At 46.2% G+C, this 13,068-nt stretch overlaps 1 protein-coding gene across 2 annotated transcripts in view; it reads right to left on the reverse strand.

Moving 5' to 3' along the window:
• Positions 1-13,068, reverse strand: part of LPCAT2 (lysophosphatidylcholine acyltransferase 2) — a 58,190-nt gene that overhangs the window by 31,142 nt on the left and 13,980 nt on the right. For both annotated transcript variants that reach the window (XM_036273966.1, XM_036273964.1), the window contains 3 exons: positions 12,122-12,156; positions 10,286-10,340; positions 1,824-1,906 (listed from right to left, as the gene is read on the reverse strand). In XM_036273966.1, coding sequence (XP_036129859.1) covers positions 1,824-1,906; positions 10,286-10,340; positions 12,122-12,156 — 173 coding nt within the window. The remainder of the gene's footprint in view (positions 1-1,823; positions 1,907-10,285; positions 10,341-12,121; positions 12,157-13,068) is intronic.

Raw genomic sequence — 13,068 nt, forward strand, 5'->3', positions numbered from 1 at the left:
GGAATTGTACCAACACTACCTCCCGTGGCCTTTGCCATTTTCAAATGTCTTTATCTTAGAGTTTCCTACTCAAGTCTCAATAACCAAAACCATGAGAAAGACAAGGCAAGGATCACAGCCCTCACCTTACACGTGAGCAAAGGCATCTTGAGAGGAGCCTGTCCGAGGTTGGGCAGCTGAGGGAGGTCTTTTCATCTCTATCACAGGCCTGCCCACCTCCATGCCTCCAAGTTCCGAAAACGGCTGCCTACACCAATCCCTCCTCTGCTATTAGGCACGTTTTGGGAACTCAAAATATCTGATATAAATTCTTTTAGTTCCTAATACTATCTCCATTCCTAATTTTTAGACATAAGCTGCTATAAAAACATAAGAAAGAAAACAATATAAAAGCAAACTATAGCCCTGGCAGGTATGGCTCAGCGGTTGAGCATCATCAGTTTGGTTCCCGGTCAGGGCACATGCCCAGGTTGTGGGCCCAATCTCCAGAGGGGCATGCAGGAGGCGGCCAGTCGATGTTCTCTCTCATCGATGTTTCTATCTCTCTCTCCCTCTCCCTTCCTCTCTCTCTCTAAAAAAATTAATAAAGAAAAATAATAATAATTTAATAGCAAACTATAGCCCTGGCCGGTTTTGCTCAGTGGTTAGAGTGTCGGCCCGTGAACCAGAGTCGCAGGTTTGATTCTGGTCAAGGGCACATGTCTCAGTTTCGGTTCACCCCCAGCCCTGGTAGGGGTCGGTCGTGTGGGAGACAACCAGTCAATGCGTCTCTCTCACATTGATGTCTCTCTCTCTCTCTCCCTCCCTCCCACTCTATCTGAAGATAAATAGAAACATATCCTTGGGTGAGGATTTTTTAAAAAAGCAAACTATAGGTGGTCTAGAAACTAAATAAAACAGGCACACCTGGGTACACACAGCAACTTTTTTTTTTTTTTGCTAAACATTTATTCTTTTTTGAAAATCAAGTTATTCTGCTGTGGAATATTAATAGCAATATATATGTAAATATCTATTCTTATATATGCATATAAATTAATATGTGTGCATGTATATATTAATATATATGTGTATGTTTGCTATAATGCTGAATTCCACTATGAAGCTAAATTCAGAGTTCCCATTGAGTTTTTACCAAGAGAATAATACTGCTGGCCTATTCACTCCAAACCTCCTAAGCATGGGGCTGGGGAGAGAGGGCACACTCCTAGAGGGCTGAGGCTGCCGGGGCGGTGGGGGCATCACTCACATTCTCTCTCTGCAGGCTCAGAGGTGATTCAGCTCATCAGACTAGTGACCAGTTAAAACTCCCTTGAGTGTGGGAAAATATCTGCCTTATGCTTTGCAATTTCTAAGTCCTAAATTTATAGTTACCCCTTAATGGGGTGACTTTTCTCTTTTCTATGTATCTATTCTATTTCCTTGCAAACTTTCTCCTTTCTAATGCCTTTGCCTCATGGAGGCTGAGGGGCAGAAGGCGGGCCCGGCAGCAGCAGGGACCTCTCAGACCATCACAGAGCTCGTCTGATAGCCATGGCCAGCCTGGGACAATCCACCCTTGGAAGCTGCTCTCTTCTGGTTATTGAACCCTCCTAGTCCGCCTTCCGGCAGACGCATTTCTATTAGTCTGGGGCCATAGCTGGGAAAGTATTTACAAATTGCCCGACTGACCACGTTCTCGGGCGCAGTATTTTACTCACCAAAATAAATTGGGCAATGAGGGCATGAGGGAAAAAACACCCAAATCCTTAAAACTATGTTAAATGTCATTTACCAATAATGCTCAGACTCTCTAGTGATTATAATCACATATAGACACTTACTCAGCCATCAAAGTCCGGACTCTACCAGCAAAAAGGACAGGATCTCTTTTTTCTTCATCATTCGGGGCTTGAACAGGCATGAACTGAAAGATAAATACACCTTTTTATAACAATTGGCGGAACTCAGACATAAACGCTCAAGACATTGATTTATAAGTTACCTATCATTCTACAAATCCCGCCTGTCGAGCGCATCAGTAACCCGATGTACTGGAAGGAAGCCAGAGCTTGGACTCGGGAGAACTGTCTCCAAGCCCAGGCCTTCCTGTGCGTTGACCGGCATGTCCTTTAACTTTCCGGACTGTCTCCGCGACTCCGAAGGAGCTCCAGGCCCCTACTCCCTGCCGTGGTGAGGAGGAAGTGAGCCGTGTTTGGCGTCTGGAAGTTGGAAAGCTGTCACTACGAAGATCGTGTCCTCGGAGCTGCGTTTGCTGCCACTCCCTCCGTCTGTGGGAAATGCGGGCCGCTGGTTCTGGCTTTCACAGGTCATCTTCTCCACCTGTTCCTCTGGCAGCCATAGTGTCATCTGACGGAACTTCCTGTGTTGTCATTTCATCTGCTCTTTTTAACCCTTAGTACTTACTTTCTAGCTTTTCCTTAACACCATGTTTTGCTTTATTACCATTTAAATTTTACTTTTTTCCTCTAGTTGGCATTCTCTGATACCTCATTTGTACTGTCCTTGATTTTATTAATAGTTTTCTAATGTTAAGGTTTTGGTGCCATATTTAAGTCATGACATATTTTTTGAGCACCTACTATATACTAGGCAAGATCAAAAGGCCCTATTCTTGTTCTAAAGAAGACAGATGTTTTGATAGGACAGACCAACATAGCATATTTACCCCCGATTTACCCCAATTACAGACAGGGCTGAAAAGCATCATTAACTTATTTAAAGTCAAACAGGATTCAGCCCAAGGTCTGTTTTCCCATGAGACCATCTTTCCTGGGGCATGAGGGTGAGAGGCAGGACGTGGTCAGTTTGCCCAAGTGGGCAGACAGAAGCAGCCAAGCAGGCTTTACACAGAGCTAATGGTTGTCCTTGGCTCTTTAAGGACAGGTAGGATTCTACCAACAGCTGCTACCTATTGAATTACACCCATGAACCAGGTGCCAGGCTACTTTATATGCATTAATTCATTTAACTGACCCTCCCAATTTTAGTCATAAGAAATCGGGATTCACAAAGATCACATGCCCGGCTCGAGCTTCCATGGCTCACTTCCATTCAGTAAAGGTTGCTTGGGCACCTACCATGTGCCAGGGCCTGCACTGAGCCCCGAAGACACGCCAGTGAAGTCCCTGCCCTCCAGGAACTCTTTGTGTCTGGGGTAGACATTTGTGACAATGAGCTAAGTCTACCCATTAAGCACCTACTGTGTGCTGAGTACTTTATATTAGGGGCTTTATACGATTAACTCTAAACAATTCCCTGAGGCTCATTCTTCCATTTCCATTGGGTGGAAGACTGTGGCTAGCAGGGGTAAACAATATAGCTAAAGCCACACACCCAAGTGGCAGGACCATAGTGTGAAGAAAAAAAAAAAGATTTCTATAAAGAACATCTCTTTGGACTCATGTGGACCTGTTTTCAAATCATCTTAGTCATGTTAAGAAGCCTGTGGACAATGGTGACTCAGAAATGAAGACTGAGTGAGGGAGTGACAGGACCAAGTGTCGGGGCAGTACCTTTGGTGGCAGGGAGTGGGTAAGCCGAAGAGGAAGAGGCTGAGAGCAGAGACCCCAGGCAATCAACCTTCGAGAAACGGCGAGGCCATGAACAGAGGGAGCGAGCCTGCAGACGGCAGCTTGGGTGCAAGTGGAGTTTCTAAGACAAAATGGAACTACAGGGTAATCCCCTGTATGTCATTTCACTGTTCCCACGGGGACAGCGGCTGCTGCGGCAATGCCCCTGCTGCCCGGCTCCGCTGGGCGACGCTGGGACGGCATTTAGCCTGTGTCTCCGCGCCCTGGCCTGTGGAGGGAACACTTCGCAGACGACCTCCAAGATCCCTTCCATGGGAACTCCCTGTCCAGCTTCCTGTTTAGAACCCAGTTCTTTAAGATGGACAAAATAAGCTATGCCACCAGAGGTCCCCACATCACTTACATATCCAGAGCACCACACTGCAAATAAGGATTTCTAAAAATTCCCCCAGTCTGCTCTAATAAAATCTCTAATATTTGCTTAGTGTGAAATTCAAGGAAGAAAACAGTATATTAAAAACCAATGTTCATAAAACCTCTAACAAAATAGTACAGTAAATTAAAGTTTTTAATTGCCCTGTAATTCTGTTTTTAGAAAAAAGCCAAATAATCATTTATGTAGAATATGTTTGATTTGTAGTACCTACTGAAACCCCGGAAAATACATCGCAGCTCTGCTGTTAACAATGTAACAGAATGGACTATGACTTTGGTTCTTTAAGTGCAGATAATATTTTCCATAAAATGGTTTTTAGTAACTCTCATATTTGCATGACATTCTATTCTTCAGGGGAAAAAATATCCACTGAGGGTCAAAAAAAACAAACAAAAAACAATTTAAAGTCTGAATGTGACGCTCACGGGGCCCGAGCCTTCTGAGAAGCAAGTCCATGGAAATGCTAATAGTCATCTCTCCTGGGATACGACCTTACCCTCTAGATCATGTTTCCATTTTATACGAAGCCTCACAGCTTGAACATATGCCTTACTGGGGGAGAAGGAGGCACCAAAAACGCTAGTGTCTATCACTGTCCCCTAAAACACATCTAAATACCCCAGTGACCTCAGGACCCCAAGTTTTCCTTTCCACCTTCACGTTCTCTCATGATCCCCGTGGCCACACTGACGGCCCATCTCACATCCTGATTACACAGCCTCTTCACCTAGCCACAGATATCCTTAATTCTGCTTCAGCCACGGAAACCAGCGTATGACTCCCATCTCCTCCTCTGACTGGCTCTTCAGCCGGAGTTTCCCCTGGTCACCTAGCAGTGTTTACTTCTCCCCTCGCCTGGTCCTCCTAGACGACCAGACCTCACGGCCCCTCTCAGGACCTACTCATCCCTCATCACCTGCCCCTCCGGCCGCATCTGTCTGCCGAATGACCCGGGCCTTAGGGAGTCAGACACTGTGCGTGGCCTGTCACCTAGAACCCCTCACTTCTGCCACGCCCGGGGTGCCGATCACAAAGCCCCGGTCGCCTCTCCTGATCCTGCCGTCTCACTGCGGTGGAGAACACTAAGGGACACTAAAGAAAAGCTGTGTGGGCTGAGGCTACTACCAACCCCTGCTAACTGGGTCTTCATAGCTGCTTGAAAACGATGTTACTTTCCCCAGGTGGCCTGCTGCCTCAAGATATAAAAATAGTTTTTTGTTTTCTTTTTTGCTGAAGATCTTCCTTTATCTTTGCAGGTGTGCACAAAGACGCTGTCTTAGAGCTGAGTCTACTTCCCTAGTGTCTGCATGATGGGCAAGGGCCAAGTTCATCAACCGGGGTTGCACCGGGCTGCCCTTTCTGACCTCCGGCCATCACAGTCCACTGTTTCAACAGGGGCCATGCTTCTCGGGAGGCAACTCCACTTTCCATCTCGATGGCATTTCATTTGCAACTTCAGAGAGACGACAGTGAGGGGTCAGGATATGCCACCCCAAAACATGCTGGTTGGGTATGTTGACTATTTGGAGCTGAAGTTACTTAAAAGGCAGCAAATACAGGGAGAGGCTTTCTTTGCACCCATCTGTCTGAAGACAGATCTCCAAAGAGAAGTAAACTCTCATCAATCCCCTCCTGCAAAGATCCATCCAACAGGGGGACGCACTCCTATCAGAGGGGCGGGAACTAGAGGTCGACATCACACCCAGACCGACTTGATTACACACTCAGATCTCTCATCTATGCTTCTAAGGGCCCAGGTGTCTTTCCTGAAAGTCATTTACTCTCCCCCAAGGGGCCTACACCCTTCCTCCCCTTTGACTATTGAGATGGTATATGACCCCTCAGAAATCTCACCACTTTTTTTAGATATTCAGTTTCTATTCCCTGGGATGGCCTTGTGCACGTATTAAAAATGAATACATGTGTATACCTTTTCCCGTTCCTCTGGCTTTGCCAGTTTATTTCATAGACCCACTTATCGGACCCAGGTGGAGAGAGGGGAGTCGTTCCCGCCCCACAACAGCCCCTGGGAACTTGAATTCCCTTCCCGTTCACCGGGACTGACTCCACAGCCCCATTCCCTCCCACTTCACTGTCCTGTCCCCTCGCCTGCCGACTGCACCGTCCTGTCCCCACCGTCCTGTCCTCGGTAAGGAGGCTGTTTCCCACACCAACACCTCTTGTTTGTGCCATTGGCCCCACAGCCGCCCACCTCCTCCCGGGCCTTAGACTGCCCCGAGATTTATCCAGGTCCTCAGCCTGCTCTCCAAGACCACCTGTCCTCTGGAGCCAGTGCTCCATGTGTGCATAGTTCCGGCAGGGCCGGCCACGTGTGCGCAGTCCCGGCAGGACCGGCCACGTGTGCGCAGTCCCGGCAGGACCGGCCATGTGTGCTCAGTCCTGGCAGGGCCGGCCATGTGTGCTCAGTCCCAGCAGGCACGTGTGCTCAGTCCCGGCAGGGCCGGCCATGTGTGCGCAGTCCCAGCAGGCACGTGTGCTCAGTCCCGGCAGGGCCGGCCATGTGTGCTCAGTCCCAGCAGGCACGTGTGCTCAGTCCCGGCAGGGCCGGCCATGTGTGCGCAGTCCCAGCAGGCACGTGTGCACAGTCCCGGCAGGGCCGGCCATGTGTGCACAGTCCCTGCAGGGCCGGCCACGTGTGCTCAGTCCCGGCAGGGCTGGCTGGTTCATCGTTTCCTGACCACATCAAGCTCATCCCTTTCTCCTAAATCGATGATTACGAGAAGGAATTGACGAGTGATGATATTACACAATTTTATCTTTTTCCAAATAACAGAAAATAATTTTAACTGGTCAGTCTTTAACAAATTGCAATGTGAATTCTTCCGTGAGTCTTTTTTTTTTTTAAGTTTTCAAAAAGAAAAAATGCAAAACAAGGAAGGTACTTGTGAACAACATCTGCTGTTTCGCTTTTGAAAGAACAGAATAATCTACATGAGAAGGGAAATAAAAGTTAATGCTTACTGAACCCCAGCCATGTGCCAGTAGGTGAGTAAACTTATTAAATGCTAATGACCCTATAATATCCGTGTTCTATCCCTTTCCCAGTGAGTACCGGCCCAGAGAGGTCCAAGGAATTCACTCAAGCACATTCTGGTAGCTTGTAGCAACATTGAAATAAAACCCCAGCGAATACTCCTTTTACACCACTCCATTTCTCTACTACTGCTGCTTACCATCTCCAGCATTTTACTGCGTACCAGAAGAAATGAGCTTTGTTAGAACAAGTACGTGTGTGTGTGTGTGTGTGTGTGTGTGTGTGTAAGGCCCATTTTAAATCCCAAACTATGAATCATGTGAGTGTATTTGGATATTTAAGTAAACTACAAACCTGCAGTTGAACCTTCTCTAAGTAATTAGCTCTTTGGAGATTTAAAAAGTGACATGAATCTATAGGTGTTGATCCTAAGACTCATTATGAATTACAATCCTTTCTTAAATCAGACAACTTTTTTAATGAAAAAAAAAGATCCTTTCTCTGACTTAAGGCAAAGGCTTGCCCATCATAAGGAGTGGAGGTCTAACACAAACCCCTGGAAGCTCTCCACATGCTCGGCAAAAGGATTTTCCCAAAGCGAGATACGTCTGTGTGCCTCCAGACAACACACCGTGACGCATTTATAATACGACGGTGGTTCTGACTGCAAACTGAGACATGGTCTGTGGAGAAGAGAATCCGGCTGCTGCCTGCACACGCCCGAGCCTGGCTGTGCACGCATCCTCTCTGACGAGATAAACCAGCAGGCTCTTAATTGATGTCATATTGTGGGAGGTTTCCTACCAGCTATCTTATTGCCTAGGCCCCTGAGCCATATGCTTATTAAAGCATCCTGGTGAAGTAGCTGGCCCCCAAGGGTTATCACCAACAGCCTGTAAACACACCCAGCAGGCCACATTCTCATTCAAAGACTAACTTTCGGTAGGACATTTGGTGGACCGTGTGGCATCACTGCAGAAAGATGCCAAAGTGATCACATAGGGCACAAGGTTTGCAACTTGCTGTATTTTTAAGATCCAAGAATCAAGAAAATAGTCACCCTTTCAAAAACAGGTGTCTGTGTTGGGGAAGCAGAGGAGGAGAAAGGGAGGTAGGAAAGAGTTCTTAATATTACATTCTCTAGATTTTAGCTATGCAGGGATTTTTGTAACAAAGAGTCTGATTATCTTTAATGACAGGAGGCTTGTGGAACTATCAGGATTCAGCATCCAGAGCAGACCTGGGACCCGCAAGAGCAAAGTGTCCGAAAGGGCACGCTAATGATCCACTCAAGTGCATGTGACAGGCCATGAACCTAATGCCATATTCTTGAATGATACTTCTTGAATTAGGTGTACCTGATTAATAGTCAAGACGAAGTTCTAAAATCGTATCTTAAAATTAATACATAAGATTTCCATCAATTTTAGAGACGAAGCAAAGAGGAGGGAGCCGCTGAACAACCAACACAACGGAAGCTGGCGCAGCTGGGAGAGCCAAGACTTCCAACAAGCTCTGCGCAGGGCAGTGCCCACTGGCACCTCGGAGATGCCCAGCCTCTGGTCCTGAGCCAGGCTGTGGGTAAGCTAGTGCCCGAAGGGCCGCTGGGGTACAGTTTTCAGTTACTTCTAAGTGGTGGGGGATAAAAATAGTCAAAAGTCATAAAGTTGTTAGGAGTCCCCTAGGTGAAAGGTAGCATTATAAATCTAAAACACCCATAATTAAAATGAGAATACTAAACTTGAAGTCCATCGATTCCCATGTTCTTGCACTGCACCACAATTCGAATACATCAAATCCCTACCGATTCAGGTATTTTTAACTGGTTGAGAGCCATTTTGTTTGTGACCTTGTTGGACAAAGGGTACATTCTTTTCTTTGCTAGAAAAGATTGTTTGAACAGGTCAAACAGGTCTGAGAACTGGCTGGAGAATAAAAATATTGTAAGTGGGGGAGAGAGAGGAGAAAGGGAGGGAGCAAAGAAAAAAAAGAAGGAAGAGAAAGAAAGAAAAAAAGAGGGACGGAGGGAGAAAGAGAGGGAGGGAGAAAAAGAGGGAGGGAGGGAGGGAGGGAGGGAGGGAGGGAGGGAGGGAGGAAGGAAGGAAGGAAGGAAGGAAGGAAGGAAGGAAGGAAGGAAGGAAGGAAGGAAGGAAAAAGGAGGGAGGAAGGAAAAGCCCTGGCCGGTTTGGCTCAGCAGTTAGAGCATCGGCCCGCGGACCAGAGAGACCCGGGTTCAGTTCCTGCTAAGGTCACGTACCTCGGTTGCAGTTTTTCCCCGGCCCCGGTTGGGGTCCTGTGAGTGGCAACCACTCGATGTATCTCTCTCATGTCAATGTTTCTCTCTCTTCCTCCCTCTCTCCCTCCCGCTCTATCTGAGGATAAATGCAAAAATGTCCTCAGGTGAGGATAAAAAAGGAGAGAGGAGAAAGAAAGCCCGCCATGCCACAGAAAGGAAGCGTGTTAACAGTGGGCAGGGCAATAAAACGGGAAATTCACGTCCCTCTGTGTTAACACAAGTTGCGCACTGACACGCGCGCTCTATGAAAAGTACAGAAGTACACTTCTGCACGCATGTCCACACCTGTTGCTAGATCAGCTGGAGGAGGGGCACCTGTGGAGGAAGTTCAGATGCACAGGTATATAACTGCTCCCTCTTCACAGGCTACCTGGAAGCACCAGGGAGACCAACTAGACTCTGAGTTCAGGGGTCCATTCCACATCACTCCTAGAAACTAAGAACAGATCTGAAAACAACTTTGAATCTCCAAAATGGAGTCAGACTTTTCAGAATGATCTGATTACTCCTCCACTTCCCGCCCGCCACGGCGGCTCCCACCCGGAGGCTGCCCTGGACTGGGGACACAGCTGCCCCCCAGATGACCGCTCAGGCTGCCCGCGAGCTGTGAGCTCTGTGCCTCTCCCGTGGCCCACCAGCGCGGCTGAGCTCTCACAGAACCTACTCCTCTCCAAGGGGCTGTGGGGCTCTCGCCTCTGCAGCAACTTGGCCCGAGGAGAAGGCGTGCGGGTCCCCTGGGCAGAGCGCAGCACGGCAAGGGTCACAGGCAGAACGGCTGATCGAAGCTGGCCAGCCAGGCTGGTTACACGTTGGAGGTCCCCAGAAGTTAGAGGCGGTCCCTGATCCAATTCTAAGGGCTGGACCCGGCTGCCCAGGCTTAGGTACCCAATGTGTACACAGGGCTTATTTGAAAGCTAGTGGGATTCGCTTCCAGCCTTTGCACACCCAGTCTCTCCAGGCGAGGAATTCAAAACAAAAGGAAAGGCCAATTCGCAAGCCCCAGGGCTACAGTTTGAATGACTTACCTCAACTTCCACCCTCGTGAAGGGCTGGCAGAAGGTGAGCACACAGAGCTGAATGCTGAAGAGGAGAGAGAGGCCCTTTAGACGGTAACACAGGCATCGTCTAATAGTGCTCAGCTACCCCTCACACACGGCAAGCGCCCAGGTCCCACTTCATACAGATTCGGGGTGTCCCAACGCCACCCAGCAGCTATAACACTAATATTTCTGACATTCAAAAGTCCAATCACCACACATAAGGTCAGGTGGGATTCGTGAGTCAGAGCGGCAGCTCCGTACACTGAACCCCACATTTGAAGTCTCCTTGACAACTCAGACTCATAGGCCTGAGTCCCGGGAGAAACTAGCCAAGGCCATGTTTTCAGGTGCATAAATGTGTTTATAGGATAACTCCTGAGCAGAACATTACATTGTAACCTCTTTTGTGATGCCTAAGAAACAAAATCAGTTGGCCTTTCTTCAAAGCAGAAACCTGATCACAATCGTCTCAGTTACTAATACATGTTTTCATTGTGGGGAAATGTTCTGAAAAGTTTCAAATTTCATGGTAAAGCGAGACAAAGGCACAACCCTCTCAAAGATAATTTTTGAAATAGTTGTTCCAACTTGAAGCTTTCTGTATTGATTTAGCCTCTCAGGATAAGAGTTGCATGGGATTTTAATTTAGCCTCCTTTAGACAGATGATCCAGAAATCTAGCCAAGTGGATTAGACCACATGTTTGTGAAAACACCCAACGAACCTTTTGATTTTGCTATTAAGAAGCTAAAATATGATTTAACTGGAAAAAAATTACTTCAAAAGACTTAAGACAAAATGTTTAGGAATTTAAACAAGGAATTTAGTCAAAAAGGATATTTAGCAAATAGATCTACCAATTTCATAATTAATTATAAAATATATATATATCAGTTCTCAAACCTTCCATCTTAAAGGGAAAAAAAATCTTTCACTCTCAACCACAAGCCAACAGTCAATCCATGTTATCTGCCGTAAAGTAAATTGTTCTTTAATTATTTAAATTGAGCTTTGGAAGTCAGTGATTTGAAGAGATAATTCTGTTCTGAAAATTCTGAATGCTGTAGAAAAATCAATAAATAGAACCACACTAAGATCTCATTACACCTGTGTGGTCCCTGCTACACACAAACCCAGTGATTGTCACCTGTCCGTCAACAACGTTACTTGAAATCTGTGTCTAACAGTGTCAAACGGCACGGCTGGAAAAGCTCCTGGGTCAGATCTGAGTGTTTTACATGTTCTCCCCGAAATGTGAACGGGCTGTGCAGAGTGAGCCTCCACATGCCGGTTCTATTTAAAGGCCTGTTTCACGTGGGCTTGCGTAAGAGTGTGACTGTCTTCCCCCCTCTCCGAAGGGCTCTGAGAAACTGCTGAGCCCTGCGTGTTCCCATTCGCACGGAACTGCTGTCTTCTCTCAACTCCCATTTCAGACCCTCTGACTACATGGCTCGGGACTGCTTAAACCAATATACAGGAAAACAACAATGAAGACAGTAGATACTGCTGTGTCAGCAATGAAAATGAAACTGCAAAATTAAAGCTAGACATGATGCAAACCGGGTCACTGGAATGTTTCCAAGAGTTGGCAGACAAACATTTAAGACCCATTAGAACAAGACATGGCTAGAATCCCATACGCAGGAGAACTGGGGGTTGATGGGCAAGATAGTTATTCTCTCCATAGAGACTTATCAACTACAAGATTTAGGATCTGATTAGAAATCGCTACTTTCACAAAAACAAGTCTTTTTCCTTTAAAAATCTTTCTTTCTCTTCACTACAATAAAATGTATATAAATAATAGATATGAGCGACTTACAATGTATATCCTTGCCATGTCCAAGTCACAGTATCCTACAATAACAAGAGTATTTAGCCTGTTAGTTCAGAGAATACCAAATGAAACAAAAGCATTATTTTAATATTGGCATGCATGTACTTTCTATTAAAATTTTTTTCTTTATTGATTTTTTTTTAGAGAGAGAGGAAAGGAAAGGGAGAGGGAGATAGAAACATTGATGAGAGAGAACATTGATTGGCCACCTCTCCCATGCCCCCCACTGGGGATTGGGCTCACAACCTGGGCAGTGCCCTGACCGGGAATTGAACCGGCGACCTCTTGGTGCAGGGGTCAACGCTCAACCACTGAGCTACTCTGGCCAGGCATACTTTCTAAATTAAAACCATTATGTTGAAAAATAAAACAAGCACATTATTTTTGGTAAACAGCAGTGACCTGACCTATGCATTTTTGGATTATATATCTGCATAGCAAAGGTCTGTCTCTCTCATGTAACTGCCTATTTATGGAGCTAATTTGCTCTGAATGCTTAAACACTACCGTGCAGGCTTAGCTAGTTTCTCTGAATATGAACGTGTCTGGGTAACGACTTTGCTTACAAAACCCAAAACACATCAGTTTTCATAAAAGAGAGTGAGAGAGTAATTTGGGAGAAAAAATTAAAGTAGTGCAAAGTGAAGGAATTTGAATAAATGACAAATGCAAACCCGCAGTCAGAAATACAATGAGTAAAAGTTTGACAGACTTTCATTTTAACTACGGATGTCCTAGGAGACACCAGCCACTGAACAGAAAGTTGACTTGATCAAGAACTCTTTATCTTTAGTAACATAGGTAATTAATAATTACATCTTGCCTTTTATGGAAATACCCTAGTAAATAAAGTTCCTCCCAAAACCAAAACATCCTCCAGAAGCCTGTATTTAGGGACATGGTGACACACTCAATGTCCAGGAGACAACCGG

Source organism: Molossus molossus, unplaced genomic scaffold (genome assembly GCF_014108415.1).
Source record: "Molossus molossus isolate mMolMol1 unplaced genomic scaffold, mMolMol1.p scaffold_m16_p_21, whole genome shotgun sequence".
NCBI classification, from domain to species: Eukaryota; Metazoa; Chordata; class Mammalia; order Chiroptera; family Molossidae; genus Molossus; species Molossus molossus.